General features: G+C 39.4%; 1 protein-coding gene across 2 annotated transcripts in view; it reads right to left on the bottom strand.

Moving 5' to 3' along the window:
• LOC149811976 (Cyclophilin-like peptidyl-prolyl cis-trans isomerase family protein) overlaps positions 1-27,167 on the bottom strand; it is a 98,750-nt gene that overhangs the window by 17,684 nt on the left and 53,899 nt on the right. For both annotated transcript variants that reach the window (XM_089992556.1, XM_089992555.1), the window contains exons 4-6: positions 20,884-20,956; positions 20,723-20,812; positions 20,567-20,606 (exon numbers count right to left, since the gene is read on the bottom strand). In XM_089992556.1, the coding sequence (XP_089848682.1) occupies positions 20,567-20,606; positions 20,723-20,812; positions 20,884-20,956 (203 nt within the window). The remainder of the gene's footprint in view (positions 1-20,566; positions 20,607-20,722; positions 20,813-20,883; positions 20,957-27,167) is intronic.

The following is a 27,167-nucleotide window of genomic DNA, read 5'->3' as shown; positions in this document are numbered from 1 at the left end:
GTATCAGAAGCTAATCTTGGGGCATCTATGAAGAATTTTATTTCTGCTCTGTCTGCCTCTTCTGTTCCGCTTCATCACAGTCAAGCTCTAGTCGACTCCAACTGGATGCAGGCTATGCGTGATGAGATGGATGCCTTATGGTCTCGAGACACTTGGGACTTGGTTGATCCTCCCACAGATGCAGATATTGTAGGCTGCAAATGGGTATATAGCATTAAGTATAACTCGGATGGGTCGATTGAACGGTACAAAGCCCGGTTGGTTGCAAAAGGCTACACTCAGACTTATGGGGTTGACTTTTTTGAAACTTTCTCCCCAGTTGCTCGTCTTGGCACTATTCGTCTTGTTCTTTCTGTTGTTGTGCATCATGGATGGCCCTTGTTTCAGTTGGATGTCAAGAATGCCTTTTTGTATAGAGATTTGCATGAAACTGTCTACATGCAACAACCTCCAGGGTTCGAGGTTCAGGGGGAGTGTCAGAAGGTGTGCAAGTTGAAGAAGGCTATTTATGGCCTGAAGCAGAGTCCGCGGGCATGGTTTCACAAATTATTTGAGGTAATGTCGAGCTTTGGATTTGTCAGGTCAGCTTCAGATCATTCTTTGTTTATCAAGAAAACCAGTACTGGAATTGTTGTTATGGTGGTATACGTCGATGACATCATATTAACAGGAAGCAGTGCCCAAGATATTTCTGCAACAAAAGATCATCTTCAGAAGCACTTTGTTACTAAAGATCTTGGTCACCTTCGATATTTTCTGGGTATCGAGGTTGCAAGAAACAAAGAGGGCTTAGTGTTGTCTCAAAGAAAGTATGTGTTGGACTTATTAAAAGAGACTGGAATGCTAGGAGCTAAGCCAGCTAATATTCCAATGGATCCCAAAACTCACATGTTCGATGAGAAATCTGACTATGTGGATAGTGCCAGCTTTAGATCCTTGGTGGGTAAGCTGCTATATGTGACTGTTACTAGACCTGACATTTCATTAGCCGTGAGTAAAATCAGTCAGTTCATGGACAAACCCACAAAAGTTCACTGGGATGCAGCTATGATAGTTCTTCGGTATTTAAAGTCATCTCCTGGTAAAGGTCTGTTGTTTAAACGAAATCCATCGTTGGATGTGGTTGCCTACACTGACGCAGATTACGCAGGATCTGTCGAAGATAGGAAGTCAACATCTGGATTTTGTGTGTTTGTGGGAGGAAATCTTGTTACCTGGAGGAGTAAGAAACAAACCGTTGTAGCCAGGTCGAGTGCTGAATCTGAATACCGGGCAATGGCCCAGACAGCAGCTGAGATTATGTGGGTAAAATCAGTCTTGACCGAGCTTCAGGAGAAAGTATCCCTGCCTATGTTGATGATGTGTGACAATAGGGCTGCTACATATATTGCCAACAACCCAGTGTTTCATGAAAGGACTAAACATATTGAAGTTGACTGTCACTATGTTCGTGACCTGGTTCAAGCTGGGTTTATCTGCACCGATCATGTATCTTCCGAAGATCAAGTAGCGGATGTTTTTACCAAAGCTCTGGCGAGACCTAATTTCTCTAAATGTTGTGACAAGCTGAGCATGATTGATATCTATGCTCTAGCTTGAGGGGGAGTGTTGAGAATAGGTGGTTTTAAGTTAAGTCTTTTTATATTATCTTTTTATATTAGAGGCTATTTGAAATTATTTTGTCATAAAGGGCTTAGATGTAATTAGTCTTTTTAGACTCTCTCTATTTAACATAGAGAGAAGCCCTAATGAAGGTACAAAGTGTTTTCTCTGTGCAGCCATCTCTCCCTCTCACTCTCTCTCTCTCTTCTATCTTTCCCTCTATCTCTCTCTCTACCTAGGGTTTGGTGCTTCTTTCAATAATGTTCAATATTGTCCTGTCTGTGCACCTACCAGTTTTTAGTAGATTTGATCCATTTTATGGGCAGGTAATGGATAGGTAATACAGTCTGCGATGGCACGATGGCGTGATGAGATCAAGATAGAGCTCTTTCCCTGACGTTTCGGTCCTGAGGACATGTTGGTAAATTTGGTATAAAGTGTATTTCAAAATTTCTCTTTTTATTAAACCTTGAGTTACTAAAACTTTTTAGTAAACTTCTTCTTGGTTTCAACAAACAAATTCTCAATCATTGAAATTGCATTTTAAAACCATTTGATTTCAATAGTTGTGCGGAATTCGGTAAAGGAAAGTTTACGTTGTAATGCGCTCAAGGTCCATCGACTTGTTGTTTTAAAAAATATCATTTTTCCGCTGATGTACTATTTAGACTCTGATAGTTGTATGATTTCAAAGCTTTCTAAACTATTCTAAAAGTTACAAGTCCTGGATTTTTGGGGCGTTACAGGCCAAGCCCCCACCCCTCTGGCTCTCTTTTTGGGTCGGCAGGGGAGGGACCGAGCCCCTCCCCCCTCTGGCTCTCTTTTTAGGTCGACAGAGGAGGGGCCAAGCCCCTCTCCCCTCTGGCTCTCTTTTTGGGTCGACAGGGGAGGGGTCGAGCCCCTCCCCCCTCTGGCTCTCTTTTTAGGTCGACAGGGGAGGGGTCGAGCCCCTCCCCCCTCTGGCTCTCTTTTTAGGTCGACAGGGGAGGGGTCGATCCCCTCCCCACTCTGGCTCTCTTTTTGGGTCGGCAGGGGAGGGGTTGACCCCCCCCCCTGCTCCCTCTGTTTTCGGCAGGGGAGGGGCCAAGCCCCCCCTCTCACTCTCTTGTTGGGACGACAGGGGAGGGGTTATGCACCCCCTGCTCCCTCTTTTTTCAATAGGGAAGGGGTTGAGCCCCTCCCTGTTTTTGGCAGGGGAGGCGCCGAGCCCCCACCCTACTCCCTTTGATTTCAGGGGAGGGGCCGAGCCCCCCTCGCTCTCTTGTTTTGTTGGCATGGGAGGGGCTGAGCCCCCCCTTCTCCCTGTGTTTTCGACAGAGGGAGGGGGTCGAGTATAATTGATTTGAAAAATTTAATGTATTTTTTTTTTCAGGATAAAAATAATGGATAAAGGGAAAGGACTTGCGTCATCCTCATCCCAACATATGAATTCTGTTGCTAGTTTTGCTGATAGCTGTAGTGGGATTGATGATGTGGGGTCACTATGGGTACATGTAGATAAACTTGCAAAAACTGGAGAAAGAGGTGGTAGAAACAAGAGATTTCGATGCAAGCTTTACGAAAGAGATTTTGTTGGGTCTTACACAAGAGTGAAGGCTCATTTGTTGAAGATACCAGGACATGGCATTTCAGCTTGCAGAAAAGTTGACGATGCAATGCGAAGACAATACAAGAAAATACAAGAAGAATATGAGAAGAGAAAGGCAATGGCCGATTCTTCTGCCGTCAGTGTGCCATATGCAAGCCACCAAGAAGATGCTGAAAAAAAAAAGAAAAGTCAATGTAGGAGGTAGAGGAACGATACAAGCAACATTTAATACATATGGAAGAGAAAAATTGGATAGAAAAGTTGGGAGGTATTTTTATTCTGGTTCACACCCATTTAATGCGGCTAGAAATCCTTATTGGAAGGATTTAGTAATATCCTTGGCAAATTGTAATTTGAGTGGTTATGTGCCTCCAAGTTCAGAAAAAATATGAACCATACTTCTTGCAGAAGAGAGAGCAAATGTGGAGAGGTTGCTAGAGATTAAAAAATATTCATGGGAGCAAAATGGAGTTTCTATTGTGTCCGATGGATGGACAGATATTCAAAGGCGTCTATTAATCAATTTCATTGCTTGTTCGCTTAGTGACCCAATATTCTTGAAAGCAGTTGATGCATCTAGGGAATATAAAAATGCAGAGTATTTGAAGAGATTGTTTATAAAAGTGATAAAAGAAGTGGGTGATCAGAAAGTGGTACAAATCATTACAGACAACACTCCAGTTTGTAAAAGTGCAGCGTTGAATTTGGAAAGTGAGTACCCTCATATTTTTTGGACTCCCTGTGTAACACACAGCTTAAATCTAGCCCCAAAGAGCATCTGCAACCCCAAAAAAGAAGAAAATTCACAAGCATATGCTTTATGTTCATGGATTGAAGATTTAGAAAGAAATGTCAAAAACATTAGGAATTTTGTTGTTAATCACCATCGTGCTAATGCTATATTTAATAGGCATTCTGATTTGAAATTGTTGAAGGACGTTGAAATACGTTTTGCGACCATCATTGTGATGATGAAGAGGATTAAAAGAGTGAAGAATGCTTTGATTAACATGGTGACTTATGAAAATTGGACATTCTATCGTGCTGATGATGATATCAAGGCTCAAGAAATTAAAAAAATCCATTCTTGATGATGAGTTTTGGGACAGAGTGGTAAACTTCCTTCAATTTACGCAACCTATTTGGGAAATGTTAAGAGAAGTTAATAAGGATGAACCCATACTTCACAGAGTTTATGAAATGTGGGATAATATGATTGAAAAAATACAAGCTATAGTTTTCGACCATGAAGAAAAAAATCCTGCATTGGATGACTCAGATTTTTTTAATCATATTTATTCAATTTTAGTCAGAAGATAGGATAAGAGTAACACCCCTTTGCATTGCATGACACATTCTCTTAATCCAAAATATTATGCAAATAAGTGGCGGGCTGGTGGTATTGGTCGTGTCCCTCCAAATTTAGACCCAGAGCTATCAAGACATAAAAATATGTTTATGATAAGACTTTTTCCAGAAGCATATCTTCTACATCAAGTCACACAAGAGTTTGGTAAATTTTCATCTTCGAGATTAAATGGACCGGCATTATTCACGAGAGAAGAAGATAATATAGATCCTATCACATGGTGGTCAACATTTGAATCAGAAACACCTCTTCTCCAACGTCTTGCATTAAGATTGCTATCACAGCCTGCTAGTTCATCTTGTTGTGAAAGAAATTGGAGCATATATTTTCAAATCCACAACATGAAGAAAAACAAACTCACCGGTAAACGTGCAGAGGATTTAGTATATATTCATTCAAATCTCCGATTACTTTCGCGAAGCAATGATGAATACAGGTACTAATTTGCTCTCTTAGTTATTTGATTATTTCTTAGTTTTCATTTAAATATACTTGTATTGTATTTATTATTTTCAAATTAGGTTTGTAACGCAGACAAGGAACATCCAAATTTTGGGATGTAAACCCAGAAGAGTGTGACTTCGAGGGAGAACATGATTTCAACATAACTATGATATTTCGATTTCGTATGTGTGGTTCAGCCTGCACAGGAAAGTAAAGAGAGAGAGAAAGAGAGGAGATGCACAATCGGCTGGGGCGACACTCGTTTTTGCTCGACCTCCAAACCCTAACCTTTATAAAATAAAACAAGTATACAACGAGCCTTGTAATATTAGAGATATTACAAGGATGTCATTAATGAAGTTATATTGAGCATGTGTTTCATTTAACATGCCATGCGTATGGATCTGGATCCAGATCCGTATCCAGATCCGTACGCAAACTATATTTTAACACCCTCCCTCAAGTTGTACGTGATTTTGGAGCATGTACAACTTGTTCTTCAATAGCCAAAATTGACGTCTTGTTAACCCCTTGGTAAATAGGTCTGCCACTTGATCTTTTGTTCGAACATGACGTAGTTCTATCTCCTTCATCTCGACTTTCTACCATATGAAATGTTGATCAATCTCAATGTGCTTCGTTCTGCTATGCTGGATAGGATTACATGCAATGTTTATTGCGCTTTGATTGTCACATAGAAGAAATAATCGAATAATTGTCTCCCCAAGATCACTCAATAAGTGCCTAATCCATGTGGCTTCTGTCGTGCCTGCAGCCATCGATCTGTATTCAGCCTCTGTACTCGATCGTGCCACTGCCTTTTGTTTTCTGCTGCTCCAGGACACTAAATTGTGTCCAATATATACACAATATCCAGAGACAGATCATCTCTCATCTGGATCCCCTGCCCAATCTGCGTCTGTATAAGTGATGAGTTCATGTCCTCTATGCAGATTATCGTTCTTGCGATAAACAAGTCTGTCTCCTATAGTTCCTTTTAAATAGCGTAGAATGCGCTTCACAGCTTCCATATGACTCTCTATTGGAGCATGCATAAACTGGGATACCTGATTGACAGCATAAACTATATCAGGTCTGGTGAAGGTCAAGTACTGTAACATCCCCACGAGACTTCTATACGTTGTAGGGTTGACACAAAGATGACCATCTTCAAAGCTCAGCCTTTGATGTAATACACTAGGAGTACTGACTGGTTTGCAATTCGTCATCCCGGCTCTTTCCAGAAGGTCAAGAGTGTATTTTTGTTGCATGAGTGTCAATGTGTCTTGTTGTCTATCAACTTCCACACCAAGAAAGTACCTCAACTCCCCTAAATCTTTCATCTTGAAAGTTTTCATTAAAAACTGCTTCACGTCTTGCACATGATTATCTGAACTCCCAGTGATCACAATGTCATCAACATATATAAGAAGTATAACAATGTCTGCCTTTTGGTAAATAAAGAGTGAGTGATCCAGAGGGCATCTTCTAAAACCATAACTCTGAATTTGCATAGAGAAACTTTCAAACCAGGAACGAGACGCCTGTTTCAACCCATACAGAGATTTCCTTAGTTTGCACACCCAGGCAGTAGGATCCTTCTCGGCATAACCAGGAGGTTGCTCCATATACACTTCTTCCTTTAAAGTTTCATGCAAAAATGCATTTTTAACATCCATCTGGCTAAGGCTCCAACCTCGATCGACTGCTAGGGATATGATGACACGAATAATACCCATTTTGACTACCGGACTAAAAGTTTCATCGTAGTCTTCACCATATTGTTGTGTGAATCCTCGAGCAACAAGTTGTGCCTTATATCTGTCAATGCTTCCTTCAGGCTTATACTTTGTTTTATAAACCCATTTGGAGCCAACTACATTCTTTCCTTCTGGCCGATGGACTATTTTCCAAGTCTGGCATTCATGAAGAGCTTTCATTTCTTCATTCATAGCTTCAGTCCAATGACGGGATTGAAGAGCTTGATTAAAACAAGTGGGTTCATCCTGTTTTGTGAGCTGAGACATAAACAACTGGAAATCAAGGGAGAAGGTCTCATAACTCACCCATCGTTGAATAGGATGCTTAATGCGTGACGACCTTTGAGCCGGATCATTGGCGATGCTTTCCACATTCCTCGGCTCTGTATTTTTGTCCCGTCTAGTGTATATCTGCCCAGAGAAGTGTTCTACTGGGGGTGGTTCAACTGGAGACTCAACTGGAGATAATTCAACATGCATCTGTGAGTCATTCAACTCCCTACTCAAGCCAAAGGAAGGACAATTTGTCTGACATGTTTCTCTTATATCAGCAAAAAGATCTGCGCTCATCCATGGATCATATACTTCTGATTCTCGAGATGGCAACGTTGCAAAGTCATTGACCTGAAAATTTCGTTCGTCAAAAACATTTCTGGAGGTCCTAATACGTTTTGTAGTAGGATCATAGCATCGATAACCTTTGTATTCATCTGCATACCCAACAAATCTGCACTTGACAGCCTTGTCCTGAAACTTATTTCGCAGAGATGAATCAACATGTACATAACATACACAACCAAAAACACGCAGCTCATTGTAAGAGGGATGTTGCCCGAATAAAGTATAATAGGGAGATTTCTGATCCAAAAGTGCCATAGGAAGACGATTTATGATATGAACAGATGTGTGAAAAACTTCTGTCTAGAGGCTAACGGGCACATTGCTATCATGTAACATGCTCATCGCGCTCTCTACAATATGCATGTGTTTCCTCTCTGCAACCCCATTTTGTTGAGGAGTATGAGGGCAAGAAACCTGTCGACTTATTCCTTTATCCCGAAGAAAGGCAATAAACTCGTTCGATGAATACTATCCTCCACCATCACATTGTAAATGCACAATATCACAAGCAAACTTTGTTTTGACCATCGAATGGAATTCTCGAAATATTTGAAAAACTTCATGCTTGTGTTTTAAGAAATATATCCAAGTATAACGGGAATAAGAATCAATAAAGATAACATAGTAACGACTGCCACAAAGAGAAGGAATAGGTGTGGGTCCCCAAACATCAGAACAAATAATCTCAAATGGCTTTGAAGCTCTTTTATTTATAATATGAAAAGGAAGAACATGACTTTTGCAGAGTTCGCATAAAGAACATTTATTATTATTATCAAAAAATGAACATAAACTAGACTCTAGAAGGAGACCATCATATACAAGATTTTCAACGAAACCCCGACTACAATGTCCCAAACGATTATGCCAAATATCTGACTTATTACAATGAGATGAATTAAAAACTTCCAATGAAGGGAAAAACAAAGACTCTGAAGGTGAAGACACTGAAAAATGCTTGGACGACTTCAACTGGAGAACTGGGACTGAAGACGAAGACATTGAAGGAATCTCCTTTAAGACGTACATGTTTCCTTGTCGCTCCCCCTTAGTGAACGTCTCCTTCGTTCGTAGATCCTTAACATAAACAGAAGAGGGAGTAAATTCGACGAAAGAATTTATATCGTCAACAAGTTTAGCTACAGAAACAATGTTCTTTTTAATATTAGGAGCAAGGACATTGGACAAGTGAAGTGAGGACTTTGACATAGGGATATGTGCACTGCCAGTATGACTAATGAAGTGATAAGTTCCATCTCCCGTAACTATACTACCTTTTTCAAAATAAGGCAATAAGTGAGATAACTTACCCGCATTACCCGTAACATGTGTGGTGGCACCTGAATCAACATACCATTCGCCTTGTTCATTTTGCTTGATCGTCAACTGTGACAATGCTGATAACAAAAGTTGTTGCACATCTGTGGATGGCCCTTTTGTGTCCACAGTAGTAGCTGATTTATTCTCAAATTTGTTTATTTTTCCTCTATTCTGTAGATTAAACCAACAATCAGCTTTCACATGTCCTCTTTTGTTACATAAGAAACAAGTGGGCACTCTCCTCTGATTCCCTGTATTAAAAACCCCTGAAATATTAGGTGTAGGCAAGATACCATGTCCTCCCTGCCCAAAACGTCTGCGGCCTCTGCCTTCTTGATGCCCTCCATTCCCTCGTCCAAAACCTACGGAAGTGTCCATGGCCAAAACTGAATAAGGACGAGCTGATTCATTTCCTTCTGCCCTTTGTTTCATAATCATCTCATGCTGAAGAAGTTTCGCTTGAAGGTCGTCAAAACTAGGCAATTGCGGAAGGCATGATAAAGCCGTGGTAAGCATGTCAAAATCAGGACCCAATCCATTGAGAAGTTGAACTTTATCTTTATCTGCAATAGCACTTCCAATAACCGCCAATTGATCAGTAATACTCTTCAAGCGGCCTATGTATTTCATGACTGTCATGGAGCCTTTCTTCAAACTTTGAAATTCATTTTTTAAGTACATAACTCGGGCTTCTGATATCTGAGAATATGTCTGAGACAGCTTACTCCACAGAGCCGCCGCAGTGCAATCATCTGAAAGAGTAACCAACACTTCTTGAGAGAGTGTTGAAATAATATAAGCAACCAAAAACTAATCCCGCTTCCTCCAAGTTGTATACTCTGGATTCTTAATAAAAATGGTAATTGTGTCACCCTTCTCATCCTCGGTTTCCTACAAAATAAGTCATGATGGTATAGGAACTAAACCATCCAGATGTTCATTAAGATCCTGACTCCGTATAAAAGGAAGGATTTGCCTCTTCCAAGTCAAAAAATTAGAATGAGTAAGTTTTTCTGTAACGAGCTGACTCAAGAAATTTGTAGAGGGACTGGATGACGATGAGTAATCCATATCAATGGGACAATGAATAAGCAAACAAAACGAATGGAAAGAAACAAACAGGTTTGAGATCACTTAATCAATCAGGAGAACTTCAACAAGACATGTACATGTGCTACCGATATCTCGAAATAACCCTTTTCTTTTCTTTTCTTTTCTTTTCTTTTCTTTTCTTTTCTTTTCTTTTCTTTTTTGCAGTTCAGAATCGAGATTGTAAACAGTTACAATCTGCCTGTAGGCATTGCACAAGGGACACTAAAATAGCAATAAAGGAAAATTTTCTGGAATCAAAGAATTTCTGGAATCAAAGAATGAATGAAACTGACAGACGTTAAAAGTTCTGGAAATCAAAGAATGAATAAAAAAAAATTCTGGAATCAAAGATGTTAAAGAGTGGAAATCAAAGAGATTGTTTTCTAGGGGACACACATTGAGATTGGAATCAGTCGTTGATGAACGAGAATAAAAAATGAGTAGCAGGTTTGGAATCAGTCGTTGATGAACGAGAATAAAAAATGAGTAGCAGACGAAGGGATTGATATCACGTTAAGAATCGAGAACTAGCAGAAAAAAAATGGTGACTACAACCAAAAAATGAATCAAACAGGCTGCAATCAGTCGTTTATGGCTGCAGTCAGAGAGAAGAATAAAAAGGGGAAAAGATGAGTTGCATAGAAAGATTGGGAGAGGAGAATATAAAAAAAAAACTTGTGATCTCGCTGAACACGCTTCTAATAGAATTCTGCAACCCCAAGCTTTGATACCATAGGAGATTTCGATTTCGTATGTGTGGTTCAACCTGCACAGGAAAGTAGAGAGAGAGAGAGAGGAGATGCACAATCGGCTGGGGCGGCAATCGTTTTTGCTTGACCTCCAAACCCTAACCTTTATAAAATAAAACAAGTATACAACGAGCCTTGTAATATCAGAGATATTACAAGGATGCCATTAATGAAGTTGTATTGAGCATTTGTTTCATTTAACATGTCATACGTATGGATTTAGATCCAGATCCATACGCAAACTATATTTTAACTGTAGAATGAGATGGGGTTGTACAGCCACCTGTGAGTGTAGAGAGAGAGAGAGAGAGACGGTTGCACAATAGAACTCGTTAATTGAGATTAGGGCTTCTCTCTATATTAAATAGAGAGAGGCAAAACGGAAAAATTACATCTAAGTCCTTATGAAAATAATATTTCAGAAAACCTCTAATATATGAGAACTTAACCAAAAACCACTTATTCTCAACACTCCCCCCCTCAAGCTGGAGCATAGATATCTATCATGCTCAGCTTGTCACAACATCTGGAGAAATTTGGCCTAGCAAGAGGCTTTGTAAACATATCTGCAACTTGGTCTTCAGACTTTAGGTATTTTGTAGTGATATGACCAGCTTGAATCATATCTCTTACATAGTGGCAATCAACCTCAATGTGCTTTGTTCTCTCATGAAAGACAGGATTGTTTGCTATATATGTTGCCGCTTTGTTATCGCGCATCATGGTCATTGGAGAGGAAACCTTCACCTAGAGATCATTAAGAACAGTGCGAACCCATATCAATTCAGCAGCTGTTTGGGCCATAGCCCGATATTCTGATTCTGCACTCGACCTGGAAACCACATTTTGTTTCTTACTTCTCCATGAGATCAAGTTGTCTCCCAAAAACACACAGAATCCTGTGGTAGACTTTCTATCTACTACAGATCCAGCATAGTCAGCATCAGAATAGGCTACTATCTCCAGAGTTCCACCTTTCCTGAACAGTAACCCCTTTCCAGGAGAGGATTTTAGATATCTGAGAATCATTATGGTTGCATTCCAGTGTACCTCAGTTGGTTTGTCCATGAACTGGCTAACTTTGCTTACTGCTAAAGCAATATCTGGTCTGGTCACAGTTACATATAATAACTTCCCTACTAGGGAGCGATAGCTTTTGCTATCAACAGGTTTTGACCCTTCTTCAAACAACTGAACTTTATGGTCCATGGGAATATTTGGTGGTTTAGCTCCCAACATGCCCGTTTCCTTTAATAAGTCAAGAACATACTTCCGCTGAGACAAAACCATCCCTTCATGGCTTCTAGCAACTTCTATACCCAGAAAATACCTGAGTGAACCAAGGTCTTTTGTAACAAAGTGTTTTTGAAGATGAGCCTTTGTGGCTTCAATAGCTTTCACATCATCTCCTGTAAGAATGATGCCATCCACATATACCACCATAACAACTATGTCAGAGCTAGTTTTCTTTATAAAAAGTGTATGATCTGCTGTCGATCTATTAAAGCCAAAGCTTGACATCACTTCAAACAACTTTTGAAACCATGCACGAGGACTTTGTTTCAAGCCATAAATCGCCTTTCTCAATCTGCACACCTTCTGACACTCCCCCTCAACCTCAAAACCTGGAGGTTGTTGCATGTAAACGGTCTCAGATAGATCCCCATAAAGAAATGCATTTTTCACATCTAATTGACACAAGCTCCAACCATGCTGAACAGCTACTGAGAGAACAAGACGGATGGTACCCATCCGTGCCACAGGAGAAAAAATTTCAAAGAAGTCAATTCCATATGTCTGAGTATACCCTTTCGCGACTAATCTGGCCTTGTACCTGTCAATAGAACCATCAGATTTGTACTTTATTGTATATACCCATTTACATCCAACAATGTCAGCATCTGCTGGAGAATCAACTAGATCCCAGGTATGCTGAGAGACCAAAGCTGTCATTTCTTCTTGCATAGCCAGCTTCCAGCGATTATCGAGTGCTGCCTGGTGATAGTTCAGAGGAATGGTTTCAACAGACAAGGCTGAAATAAACGACTTCATTTGATGTCCAATTCTGGCATGGGAGACATAATGAGATATGGGATATAAGGTGCATTGTCTTGTCCCCTTTCGTAGAGCAATAGGTCTGCTATCATCATCCTGAAGATCACTATTGTCAGTAGAACTTACCTCAGGAGAAGAAGAAGATGAAGGCTCTTGCGGACATGGAGCTCTACGCACATATACCAATGGCGGATTATTAAATCTGGAAGAGGATAAAGTTTGGTTCGGTAAGGAGGGCACATATTCCAAAGGAAAAGGAGGGATAGGTAATGGAAAAGATTCAGCTGGATCAACCTGCAGCGGGGAACCGGAACTAGAGTAATATGGAGAAGATTCCAAGAAAGATACATCTGCACTGACATACTCTCGGCGAGAAATAGGATCATAACATCGATAGCCCTTTTGATTTTTTGGATAATCGATAAATATGCATTTTGTAGCTTGAGCGGCTAATTTATCACGGTCAGGGCCAAGTTTGTGTACAAAACAAACACATCCAAATATTTTTGGTGAGAAAGAAAAAAGTGGGGCATCAGGTTTTAGGATATGTAATGGAATTTGATCACCCACAGAAGACGAAGGCATGCGGTTGATCAGATAGCAAGCAGTGGTAATCGCATCACCCCAGTATAAGGCAGGAACATTTGATTGAATCATAATGGTCCTGGCAACATCAAGGAGGTGTCGATGTTTTCGCTCAGCCACCCCATTTTGTTGAGATGAATAGGCACATGAAGTTTGGGGTTGGATGCCATGATCTTGGTAAAATTGTAACAGGCCTTTTGATTTAAACTCGAGAACATTATCAGTGCGAACAATCTTGACAATAGATTCAAACTGAGTTTTTAATTCAAGAATTAGGGATTTGATAAGACTTGGAACTTCAGATCGTTCTTTTATTAAAAATACCCATGATAACTTAGAGAAATCATCAACAATAACAAGATAATAACGACACTGAGTCCTAGTAGGAATCTTACTAGGACCCCATACATCTGCATGAAGAAGTTCAAAAACTTTATTACTAGACTGACTCTGACTCGAAGGGAACGAGCTTCGATGATGCTTGCCCAACTGACATGCTTCACACTGAAATGATGTGGTGGAAGGAATCTGAGGAAAGACCGACCGAAGCTTTGACAATAAAGGATGACCAAGACGACGATGCCACTGAACAGGACTGAATGAATGTTCCACTGCAGCATGAACAGAACCCATTGGATGATGTAGGTAGTAAAGTCCATTTTTTTCATAGCCTCCACCAATCTTCTTCCCCGTCAGCAAATCCTGAAAATGACAACCCATTGGATCAAATATTACTCTACAGTTTTGTTCTTTTATAAGACAACTAACAGAAAGTAAACTTTGAGGAAAGTTTGGAGCATGAAGAGCATTTTCAACTGTAATGAGGAGGATATAGAAATATTTCCCTGACCAACAACCGGGGAGGAGCTCCCATCGGCTAATGAGACTCCAAGTTGAGCCTTAATGACCTTTAGATCTGAGAAAACACGTGAATTTCCACACAAATGTCTGGATGCACCAGAGTCAATAACCCACTTACTATCATTCGGATGGAGATGATTTCCGGTTGAAAAGGCAACCCCAGCTATAGGAGTGGGGGAACTCAAAGGTCGAAGAGCAATCAACTCATCATATTCCGCACGACTAAGGGTGATACTACTTTCATTTGCAGTGATAGTCTCTGGTGCATTTGTTGCCTCAATAGTAGTAACATTTGCTTTAGGGTTATATGACTTTGATGAAGAAGAGATTGGCCGACCATGCTTATCCCAACAACGATCTTCTAAATGTCCAGATTTTCCACAGAATGTACATTGAAGCTTTCCTCTGCCTCCCATACCACATCCACGTCCCCATCCTCTGATATTCTGAATATTTCCGCGCCCATAACTAGATGGGACAACAAGAGCAGATGACTGAGTCACAGGCTGAGATTGTGGCAGAGAGATCGCAAGTCTACTCAGACGATTGTAAGCATCAACAAGAGTGGGAACATCTGAACCAGTCAACATTTGAACTTTTGCAACAGAGAAATCTGAAGAAAGACCTGTAAGAAAACGAGCAATCATGGTTTGTTCTTGATGATCCTTTTGCTTCGAGCAACAAAGAGGCCTGTGAGCATTAAGTCTTTCAAACGCAGCTTTGACAGAGGCATAGTACTGGGCGAAGGTCTGATCTCCCTGTTGCAAGTTATATATTTCCTGTTCAACTTGCAGGATACGACTCACATTTGTTTCTTGTGAGTATGTATCACGAAGATTGTCCCACATTAGTTTGGCTGTATTATAGTAGATCAATCCATCGGCAATATGGGGTTCGACACTATTCATGATCCATGACATAACTATGTCATTATCTTCATCCCAAGTGACATATTTTCCCAATTTCTCAGTGGGTTCGCCTTCCAACAAAATATGTTTTCGACGATGTCCAGATACCGACATCATAAAAGTTCTGGACCACCTGGCATAGTTGGTTTCATTCAACCTTACAGAAGAGCCATATGAGAAGGGGTTGGCAAAAGCCTTATACTCCCCAATATGTTCCAGTTTGGAATCACATTTCGAATTTTCAGCCATACTGAAAAAAAAAACAGATTACCTCACTTGAACAGCAAGTGTTCAAGAGGAATTTTTTTCTCTAACTCAGCAGGAAACCACACCTGCTGTTTCCACAGCAAACAACAGCCCACACACGAAATAAAATTCAGTCCAGCAGGAAATCACACCTGCTACTTTCCACGACACAGAAACTTAAGCTACCATGTTTCCAAAAAAAAAACTCGACACAGCAGCCACATTCTGAAATAAACCAATCCACTGAAACAACTAAATTTCAGTTGATGTTGATAGCACAGAAATCACGAACATTGAAAGGCCCAAACACATCACGATAAATGAGAGACTGCAGTTGCAAACCAAAGTATTCACTACACTTGTTGTTCTCCAACATATAATGCACGACATCCAGTAAGTATCACAAGTAATCAGCATAGAAAAGGAAGTTCCATTCACAGCAGCACAGAAAAGGAAGTTGCATTCACGGCAGAATTCTGATAACACGCAATCAGCATAGGCAAGAACTCAGCAATCACGACAACACAGAAAAAATAATTTTTGCTGCTCCCAAACAGCAGGCACACACCTCGACAAGAACTCAGCACTCACGGCAACACAGAAAAAAAAATCTGTAACAGCAGGAACACACCTCGACAACTCACGAACAAAAAAAATCACGTCATAGTAGAAACCAGTCTCGGCAACACTCGGTTGCAGTGGATCTTCTCCTTAGATCTGACGACAGATCTGGGTAACATCCCAGATCTGTGATCAGATCTTCCCCAGTCAACCCCACCGAACCTGATTTTAAAAAGTCGTAGGGTTGTTGCTCCTCGTTGATGAAAAAAAATCAATCCCTGTTGATGAAAATCACGCTCCCACGATCGAAGGCTTTGATACCATGTAGAATGAGATGGGGTTGTACAGCCACCTGTGAGTGTAGAGAGAGAGAGAGACGGTTGCACAATAGAACTCGTTAATTGAGATTAGGGCTTCTCTCTATATTAAATAGAGAGAGGCAAAACAGAAAAATTACATCTAAGTCCTTATGAAAATAATATTTCAGAAAACCTCTAATATATGAGAACTTAACCAAAAACCACCTATTCTCAACATTAACAATAACAAACATGGATTTAGCTGAGCCCAGTATTCCTTCTAATGATGCATTTGATGATGAAGAAGAAAATTATTAACATCCATTACTTTATCAGGATATACTTTGGTATGTAATTTAGTTCTTTTATACTTTACTTATTTGATTGATATTTAGGTCGATTTATGTAATTGCTTTACTTATTTGATTGATAATTTGATATTTAGGTTGATATATTGCATGCATGATGAATCATATTATGACAATGTTAATTGTTAAATGTTAAACTGTTAAAACTTCAAAATTATATATATATATAATTTTTTTTTACATTTTTGCCCCTACTGTACCCCCGCACCCGGGTTTTTTGGAAGTGCCGCATCCCCGCACTCGCACCCGCACCCGCACCCATGTGACATAGGCTGACGGAAAAGAGGATTGGTGGAGGCTATGAAGAATGAGGTGTCTAGTATCTTCATCAACCACTGGAGTCGTGCATACCGTGTCTGAGTCATCCACCAGTTCTTATCAATGGCACCTTCGTCTTGGTCATGTGTCGTTGCCAAAACTTTGTAGAATTCTTTCTCAAATTTCACCTTCTACTTCGTTCCAGTGTGAAGCCTGTCAGCTGGGTAAACACCACAGGAGTTCGTTTCCTTCAAGTCAAAGTCCATCGAGTCAAAGATTATTTGAGCTTCTTCACTTTGATGTGTGGGGACCTAGTAGAGTTTCCAGTAGGCCCCAGTGTCGTTATTATTTAGTCATTGTCGATGATTTTTTCAGATTATCATGGGTATTTTTAATAAAAGACAGATCGGAAGTTCCTTCTATCCTTGTCCCTCATTATTTAAATAAAAACTCAGTTTGATTCTCTTGTCAAGATCATTCGCACTGACAATGCTCTCGAGTTTAAAACCAATGAGTTACTACTGTTTTATAAGAATCGTGGCATTCAACCTCAAACTACTTGTGATCATACCTCCCAACAAAATGGGGTAGCTGAAAGGAAGCATAGACACCTTCTAGATGTTGCTCGCAGCCTTATGCTACAATCATGTATGCCTCCTTCATATTGGGGAAATGTCATTCTTACAGCTTGCTACCTTATCAATCGCATGCCGTCATCCTCATTGGGAGAACAAATTTCTGTGAAACTCTTGTATCCCAATGCACCTCTTTTCTCGATCTCTCCCAAGGTGTTTGGGTGTGTTTGTTTTTTTCATAAACTAGGGCCTCATCGAGACAAACTATCGGCTCAATCCATAAAGTGTATCTTTGTGGGCTATCCAAGAAATCAAAAAGGGTACCGGTGTTACGATCCCATCGCTCGTAGAGAGTATGTCAGTGCAGATGTATCTTTCTTTGAGTCCATTCCTTTTTTTTCAAGTACTGCCTCCAGATTACTATGTGATCAGGGTGATGCTATGCCATTACCTATTCCCCCCTCTTCCTTTGGAGTCAATTCCTACAAGTTTTCCTACCTCTCACACTCAATCACGGTATCATGATCCTCCTCTGGTATACTCTCATAGATCTCCTCTGGAATCAGAACCTACACTACCTTTTTTCCTCAGAAGTAAGTCCTTCAGCCACGACTGAAGCTTCTATTGTGGATGATAATTTGCCAATCGCTATCAGGAAAGGTAAAAGGCAATGCACCTTACATCCCATTTCTAAGTTTGTTACAGATGCGAGACTTGGGAGTCACATGAAAAGTTCATCATAGCTCTATATGTTGAATCTCTACCACTGAATCACCATCAGGCAGTCTTAGACTCCAAATGGAAAGTTGTTATGCAAGATGAGATGGATGCCTTAGTTTCACGGAATACCTGGGAGTTGGTTACTCCACCCGTTGATGTAGATATTGTCGGGTGTAAGTGGGTCTACACCATTAAGTACAATTCGGATGGCACAATTGAACGGTACAAAGCCAGGTTGGTGGCAAAAGGGTACACAGAGACGTATGGGATAGACTTCTTTGAAACCTTTTCTCCTGTGGCACGCCTTGGCACTATTCGGCTGGTCATATCAGTGGCTATCCATAATGGATGGAGCTTATGCCAGTCGGATGTGAAGAACGCATTTTTGTATGGTGATTTGTCTGAGACTGTGTATATGCAGCAACCTCCGGGGTTCGAGGTTCAAGGGGAGTATTACTAGGTGTGTAAGTTAAAGAAAGCGATATATGGTCTAAAGCAAAGTCCACGTGCGTGGTTTCAGAAGTTGTTTGAGAGTGTATCCGCATTTGGTTTTAACAGGTCGGCATCAAACCACTCATTGTTTGTTAAGAAAACTCCCACGGGAGTTGTGGTTATGGTTGTGTACGTAGATGATATTATACTCACAGAAAGCAATAAAAAGGATATCTCAGATACCAAAGCTCATCTACAGAAGCACTTCGTTACCAAAGATCTTGGTCCTCTTAGATACTTCTTGGGTATAGAGGTGGCTCGAAACCGTGAAGGGTTAGTTCTATCATAGAGGAAGTATGTAATTGATTTGTTACGGGAAACAGGAATGTTAGGAGCCAAACCTGTCAACATTCCAATGGATCCTAAACTTCACATGTTTGAAGAAGCAAAACCTGTTAACAGTAGAAGTTTCAAGTCTCTGGTTGGTAAACTCTTGTATGTTGCAGTGACAAGACCAGATATTTCCCTAGCTGTAAGCAAGATTAGCCAGTTCATGGATAAACCAAACCAAGTACATTGGCAGGCAGCAATGATGATTCTCAGGTACTTAAGTCTTCTCCAGGTAAAGGACTACTATACAAATCAAGCTCCTCTCATGATATAGTTGCCTATTCGGATGTTGACTATGCAGGAGACATCATTGATAGAAAGTCCACTACGGGGTTTTGTGTGTTTATAGGCGAAAATTTAATAAGCTGGAGAAGTAAAAAACAAACCGTAGTAGCCCGATCGAGTGTCGAGTCAGAATATAGAGTCATGGCTCAAACTGCAGCCGAAATGATATGGGTTAAATCAGTTCTCAGAGATCTACATGTACAGACCTCAACGTCGATGGTGATGAGATGTGATAACAGAGCAACCACCTATATTGCAAATAATCCAGTGTTTCATGAGAGGACGAAACACATTGAAGTTGATTGTCACTACATAAGAGATCTAGTACAGACAGGACAAATCTCTACTTGTCATGTTGCTTCAGAGGATCAAGTTGCTGATGTGTTTACTAAACCTCTTGCTAGTGTGGGCTTTCTTAGATGTTGTGACAAGCTGAGCATGATAGATATATATGCTCTAGCTTGAGGGGGAGTGTTAAAAGAGAAAAAGGAAATATTGTTTCAGCTTGGGTAGCAGTATATAATTAGTGAAAAATAGATGGATTCTTTTTGTAACCTATTATTAACTAATTCCTTTAAGAAGGGATTAGGGCCTAATGCATAATAATGATTTTCTTCCTCTCTCTCTCTCTCTCTCTCTCTCTCTCTCTCTCTCTCTCTCTCTTTTTCTATTTTTCCAGAAACCCCAGCCGACTTCAACAATATCCATTTAGAAACTTAGCTAGCTAAGGATGATTTTGTCCCTAGTTTGGTGGTTTTATAAGATTAATAAACGCGGTATTTGAATAAATTGAACATGGATAACCAAGAATTAGATGAGAGTGACCGGGTTTAAGTGGATGGACTTGATTGTAGTTTGGTTTTTGACCACTTTCACTGTATTTTAGTAGTAAATTTTCTTCCTAAGAAAAGGAACTTTTTAGAATTTCTGGAAAAAGATGTTCCTAAATGGAAATTTCTCTAGAAAATTTCCAAACTGACAGTCATACATCAATCCAAAGACATATTACAATGAGAAAATAAATAGTTAGTGATGAACTTTTTAGAATTTCTGAAAAAAAAGGTTCCTAAATGGAAATTTCCAAACTGACAGTCATACATCGATCCAAAGACATATTACAATGAGAAAATAAATAGATAGTGAGGATTCCAAGTGTAGTTACCTAAATGAAAATTTCTCCATAAAAATATGCCTAACATACACACCAACCTAAAGACATGGTACAATAAGATGACAGTGGAACGACCCTAATTTACAGGCATGATGCATATGCCTAACAAACTTTGCTGATAATTGAACAAGTTCCAAAGGATATAGCCCAAATGTAGTTTTATATCTTTCAGCCTAGATTAAAATAGTACTCAATATAAAAACTTCTATCAAATTTTTTTGTGAAAATGTTTGTTCCCCAAAAAGAAGCATGGGCATATGCAGTTATATATGCGCCCAAAAAGGAAATGATTAAAGTTTGCACTCACCATAGTAGTAGGTGGATAAAATGCTGATGCGCTCCAGTGGCTGAAATTAAAAGCAAGACTAGATTTAATATTTGTATTGTATATTTCTAAATGATTATGTGATATAAAGTGGAGAGCAAAGAACTGCTAGAAATTTACATGATAGGAAAATCATACCATCACAAAAATCCCTTCACGACGAGTAGGTAGTTCTTCAAGCTTTTTTAACGTGTCATCTCCTTTTGTTATTTTCCCAAATATTGCATACTGGTGTAAGAAAAAAGAGTTGAGACAACCATGTGGAAGAAGTAGGAAGACCTATGCAGATTCAACATTACCTGACCATCAAGGTGAGGTGCATCACCAAGAAGAATTGAAAATGAAGATGATGCACTATCCGGATCAGCATGCCTTGAAGAAGAAAGATCGTATATAAGAACCTATATTCCATATAAAACTCAAAAAAAAATTATTAGAACTGAAGAAATGAAGTCCTCTGTTTTCAGCAGGAGACTACACGAAAATTCATGTTGTCTAAAACAGTTTACAAAAACAATTAGTTATCTCATGAATCTTTTTGTATTGCAGCAACTAAATAGTTTTTTCAGCTGCAAATCCTTGTTTGAGAAGATACCATGAAGCCTTGGTCAAAAAATCATAGTAACCAGACTTTCAAATCTTTTTTAAAAGTGATATGACATGATCTGTCCATCTTTCTGCCAAGCATATCCAGCTCTGATCCTGTATGGTACCTAAATATGAAACTGCGGGGTTCCTCTAACAGGGTAATTGAAGAAAAATAATCAATGGATGATCAAACTGGATCTTGACTTTCCCCCCTCACAACAGTCCATTTTCATTTGGTTCAAAACCACAAATTTCCTTAACGTCATGTTTGGATGAAAAGTACAAAAAAATGGTTTTCAGGAAACCTAGTGAAAGGAAAAAACTGGAGTAATGCTTGGTCTCAAAAAATCTTGAAAACCTGGTTTTACTGTTCAGATGACAAGTAGTAACAAGCAATGGACCTGTTTTTAGTTACTGCTGTTTTTGTAATTTTTAACTTATCACATTTACTTTTTGAGTAATCATAATATGTTTTTTATGCAATTGAACATACTCCCTCTCTCTGTCACACACACACACACACACACACACACACACGGAGACATTTATTACTTATATACAAGTAGAAAATAATCAATTAAAACCATTCATGCTACATAATCAATATAGTAGTTTGATGGGTTAATGATGTGCAGACATACATTGGAAATGTCACATGATCATACTAGAATATCGGTTCAAGGACTACAAAGAAATTAAGATTAATGAATAAAGCTATACACTACAAAGAATGAGCACGAAGAGCCCATAGCGGATTTTCGAGAGCCCATTGAAGTGGATGAGTTACAGAGGCATACCACCATGAAGCCAACCAGAAAACCATCCAATATGCATTTTCTCACCATCACCATTTGTTATAAACGTGATCTCGTCTTTTGAGAATAATTTGGTGGTGTATATTCCTAGGATGGTTCACTTAAAATCAATTAGGGAAATGCAACCAAGATGCCTATAATTGTAATTCAAATGCCATATAGAGAAGATCTAGATGCATTTGCAACTTGAGCCTGCATCAGTGCCACCCTAACTTTTAACAAGGCTTGAGAGTGACCTTATGTTCCTCATGTAAGCACAGAAAGGAATAACCCCTTATCAATTGTATTTGTACGACTGCGATCCATAACCAAATATCGAGAAAGCTTGATTCCTATTCGCTTCCCTTTCGCTTCGTACTCGAATCTTAAGTCGCTTCCCTCTTTGTTTCCCCTTCGATTCCGGTTCACTTCTCTTCTCACTTTCGAGACGATTCCCAATTCGCTTCCAAGTTGTTTCACACTTCCCGCTTCATAAAATTTTAGAAGTGACTCGCTTCCCGCTTCCTGAATCGCTTCTCTCTCCCGTGCTCTGAACTCACCCAAAAGCTACCTTATCCAAACTATCTCAAGCGTGACTAGAGTCATAGCTTTATATTCTGATTCTGTTGTAGAATGTAGATAAGGCAACTCTCTATTGTTTCTTGCTTTTTCATGAGATTAGTGAGCTCCCCCAAAAAATACAGAATTCAGTGATAAATAAACGGTCTCGAATACAGCCTCTAAAACCAACATCAAAATAAGCTCTTAAAACTGTAGCAATTGATGATGAAAAAAATATGCCATAATGCATAGTATCTCTCACATATCTAATAATCCTGAGTATTGTGGCCAAATAAACTGACATGGGGGCACTCATAAAATGACTAATAGCATGAATTTCATAAGTAATGTCTGGTATGGATATAGTAAAGTAGATGAGATTCCCAACTAACTGTTTATACACTACAGGATCCTCTAGCTCCACACCATTTGAGGCCCTCAACTTTAGAATTGCTTCCATAGGAGAGCTAACCTTCTTTGAGTCATCTGCCAACCTTGCCTTTACTACTAAATTCGTTGCATACATGTGTTGGAACAAATGCAATAGGATTCGTGAGTATGCTATTTCTAATCCAAGAAATTATTTTAGATGTTTCAGATCTTTCATCTCAAACATGTTGGCTAACTTCTTGGTATCCTCAACTCTTTTCAAATCATGTCATGTACATAAAGGAGTAATATGCACTTCCCATGAACAGAGGAAGACACAAATAAGGTAGGATTATGGTAGCTCTGCTCAAAACCAAGAGATTTCACAACTGAACTAAACTTCTCAAACCAGACTCTTGGTGCATGTTTGAGTCCATATAGTGTTGTGTAATCTGCAGACTCTACCCTCATGATCTGAGTATCCTTGTGGCAGTTCTATATAAACTTCCTCTTTTAGATCTCCGTTTAAGAAGATATTCTTGACATTCAACTGCCACATGCTCTATTGCCATACTGCAACTACGACAAGTAGAGTTCGCAAAGTCATATGAGCTACTGAAGCAAAAGTCTCAGCAAAATCAATTTCAAACTGCCGACTATAGCCTTTGGCTACTAATCTTGCTTTGTACCTTTTAATTGAACCATCTGCCTTAGTTTTTACCAAGGTTGCCAAACTAGGAAGCGAAAGCAGGAAACGATACGGGAAGCGGAAGCGAGAAGCGAAGCTTTTAAAATTTATGGGAAGCGGGAAGCGAAGTATCAATTTAAAAGCAAAATATTAAAAAAAATGAAGCAATATGGTAATTAAATAGGAATCGAACAAGAAACAAATAAAAACTAAAATAAAATTGATGATTCTTATATTTCATGATTTTTCAGTAAAAGAGTTAAATTTTTGTTAAAATCTAACAATGATGGTTACTAATTTAAAAAAAGTATATGGAAAGTAAGTGAAAGTATGAGAGAAAATACATGAAAAACATGAAAAAAAAAACGGAGAAAAGCATATAGGAAGCATAGACCATGTGTATGGGAAGCATAGAAGAAGCATGGGGGAATCGAGATTCCCATGAAGTTTCGGAAGCGAGGAGTATCGCGCTTCCGAAGCGAGTTTCCGGGAAGCGAGCTTCCCACCTACCTAAGAAGCTTCCGGTAACTCTGGTTTTTACCTTATAAATTCACTTGCTTCCAACAATATTCTTTTCAGGTGGAGGCTTTACCGATTCCCATGCATGCATCCTCTCAAGTGCATTTATTTTATCGACCATAGCTCTTTGTCATTCCTCTTTTCCAACTGCTTTTACATAAGATACATGCTCAATATAGGAATAAATCAATGCTAGAAATACATGATGTTTAGAAGTGAAAGACTCATAGGATACAAAATGATGATGAATTGGGATTCAATTACTTCTACGTACCTAAGGAAGAGAAGAAGATGAGGAGGCCGACTTAGATGAAGACTCTAAATTTGAATGACTATCAGTTGACAATGGAATAGGATCAAGATTGGCCACTTCACCCCCCACTTGATTTGCTTCCACTTGATCCAAGAAGGGAATCTCAATAACATTTTCATGTCTTTTCGCATAAGTTTGCCCAAACCCTACACCTCTTAACTGAACCTTCTCTTCCTGAATCTATGCCTTCTCATTTATACCCTCGCTCTCACCAAAAGGAACCAAAAAGGGTAAATCTGACACATCTCTTGCCTTTTCACCAATATGATTGAAGTAAAGCATATCCTCAAGAAAAACAACATTTCTAAAAATCCAAACTCTTCTTCCAATAGAATCATAACATTTGCAACCTTTTTTACCATTAGCAAAGTCAAGAAAGCAACATTTAATAATTCGAGGGGATAACTTATCTCTATACCTATCAGGTAAAAGTACAAAGCATGTACAGCCAAATACTTTCATCATATCATAATTTGAAACTTTTTCATACAACTTTTGAAATGGAGATATAACTTTAAGAACACTCAATGGCATACTGTTTATCTGATAAATAGTCAACTGAACTTTATCTGCCCAATAAGCTTTAGGTATTCCACCTCTAAAAAGTAGAGCTCTTGTAGTCTCAAAAATATGTCTATTTTTCCTTTCAGTCACTCCATTTTACTCAGGTCTGTAGAGACACAACTTTTTATTAGAATATGGATTGGGTATGGATCCAATAGAAGATCCATATCCCATAGCCATTCACCTGTTTTATATGTTTTATACTCTAACGTAATATGTATTACTAATGCAGGGCATTTTCGTCCATGTACAAAGTATTGTAACCCTATTAATTTTAATGATGGATTATTGTAGCCATTAAGAAAATAGAGAGGCTGCTGATTCCCAAAAGAAGGCTTTGTTCTCCCTCTTACTCCTTTCTTGGTTTCTTCAACAAAACACGTCAACCCATTGGCAGTTTTATCATGGTATAAGAGCAACGGCATTTCTGGGCGTAAAAAGATCTTCCTCAGGGACGTGAAAAGCCGAGTTCTCCTCCTCATCATCAGGCCAAGTGAATCAGGTCACGTTTCGTTATTTTTGTCCTTTCGTTTCTCTCTTCTTCTTCCTGTTTCACGCGACCTCTCCTGGTCACGTGAATCTGGTCACGCCTCCTTCCTCATCTATATTTGCTTGCTCTCTTCTTCTTCCTGTTTCACGCGACCTCTTCTGGTCATGTGAATCGGGTCACGCCTCCTCCTTCCTCATCTATCTTCGCTTTCTCAAGGTTCACTATTCGTCTCAGAGATCTGAATGCATTCAGATCTGTTGTGCATCTTCCACAGATCTGAAATAACATCCAGATCAGCCGTCGTTTTCCTCTCATTTATTTTTTAAATCCTGTCGTGACATTTTCTGTTTTTTCTTTTTAAGACCTAAACAAAAAAAAACGAAAAGGTTTTATGTCTCTGCGTCTTTTATGATATTAGTCCACCATATGATATCAGTCCATCAGAAAGGTTTTATGTCCCTGCGTCTTTTATGATATCAGTTCACTCCATCAGAAAGGTTTTATGTCCTTGCGTCTTTTATGATATCAGTCCACCATCTCCATAGATTTCCCTGCGTCTTTTATGATATCAGTCCACCATCTCCATAGATTTCTGTTTTTCTTCGAACTGAGTCCTACAACCACTAGCCGATTTCTGTTTTTCTCCTCCAGCCGACTGTGACGTTCATTGTTCTTAACTCTTTTCAACTTCAAATAAAAAAAAAAGAAATTTTTCAAGGTCTGCAAATGGATACTTCAGCCAACTCCAGTATTTCTTCCAATTTCCTAGGGCAGCTAGTTTCTGAAAAACTAAATACAAACAACTATTTGACTTGGAAAAGGCATATTACTTCTTTCATTCAAAGTCAAGATCTTTCAGGTCACTTGCATGACTCCACTCCAACGCCTCCAGAATTTATCACACAAGAAGAAAAAGAGGACGGAGGATTGCCAAACATCATTCGCAACCCTGCATTTGTTGCTTGGATTAAGCACGATCAGGCCCTCGTCGCATACATCACTTCCACATTGTCACAAGAAGTATTAATTTCTATTCTTGATGATTGCACAGCTAAAGTATTGTGGGAGACTCTAGCTCAGACCTACTCTCAGATATCAGAGGCTAAGGTGTTATTTCTCAAGCGCGAATTTTAACTTTTAAAAAAATGGGCAATGACCATTATTGAATTTTTAAATCAAGTCAAAAACATCACAGATCAATTAGCAATTATTGGTTATCCAGTGTCAAATAAAGAAAAAGTGCAGCAGACACTGAATGCCTTAGGATCAGAGTATCATGTTCTTATCACTTCTTTATTGTGCTTGCCTACGTTGCCCAATTTTGAGGATTTATGTGCTAAGTTGTTCCAATACGAGATGTCTTTGAAAAGCATGTATGATGCTTCAGCACGGCAATCATCTACGCATGATGTTCTTGCCACAGAGATGACTACTAATCGTGCACGAGGAGGGTGCGGCAAAGGTAGGAGAGCACAAATTCAGGGTGGACGTGGGTTGCTACCTACACCAAATTTCACTGTCAGCCTTTCAAAGAATGTTCTTACATGCTACCAGTACAACAAACGTGGTCACATCAAAGCCAACTGCTGGTTCAACCCCCAAAATCGTAACAGAATGCAAAACCATAGAAACATTGCTACATCAGGAACTGCAGGTACCTTTCGGGTCAGTGATGATGCTAAGGATCTTCTCTTGTC

This window comes from Nuphar pumila, chromosome 17 (genome assembly GCF_984573655.1).
Source record: "Nuphar pumila chromosome 17, dmNupPumi1.hap1.1, whole genome shotgun sequence".
NCBI lineage: Eukaryota > Viridiplantae > Streptophyta > Magnoliopsida > Nymphaeales > Nymphaeaceae > Nuphar > Nuphar pumila.
The sequence above is the reverse complement of the archived record's forward strand: the minus strand, read 5'-3'. Positions and strand labels throughout refer to the sequence as shown.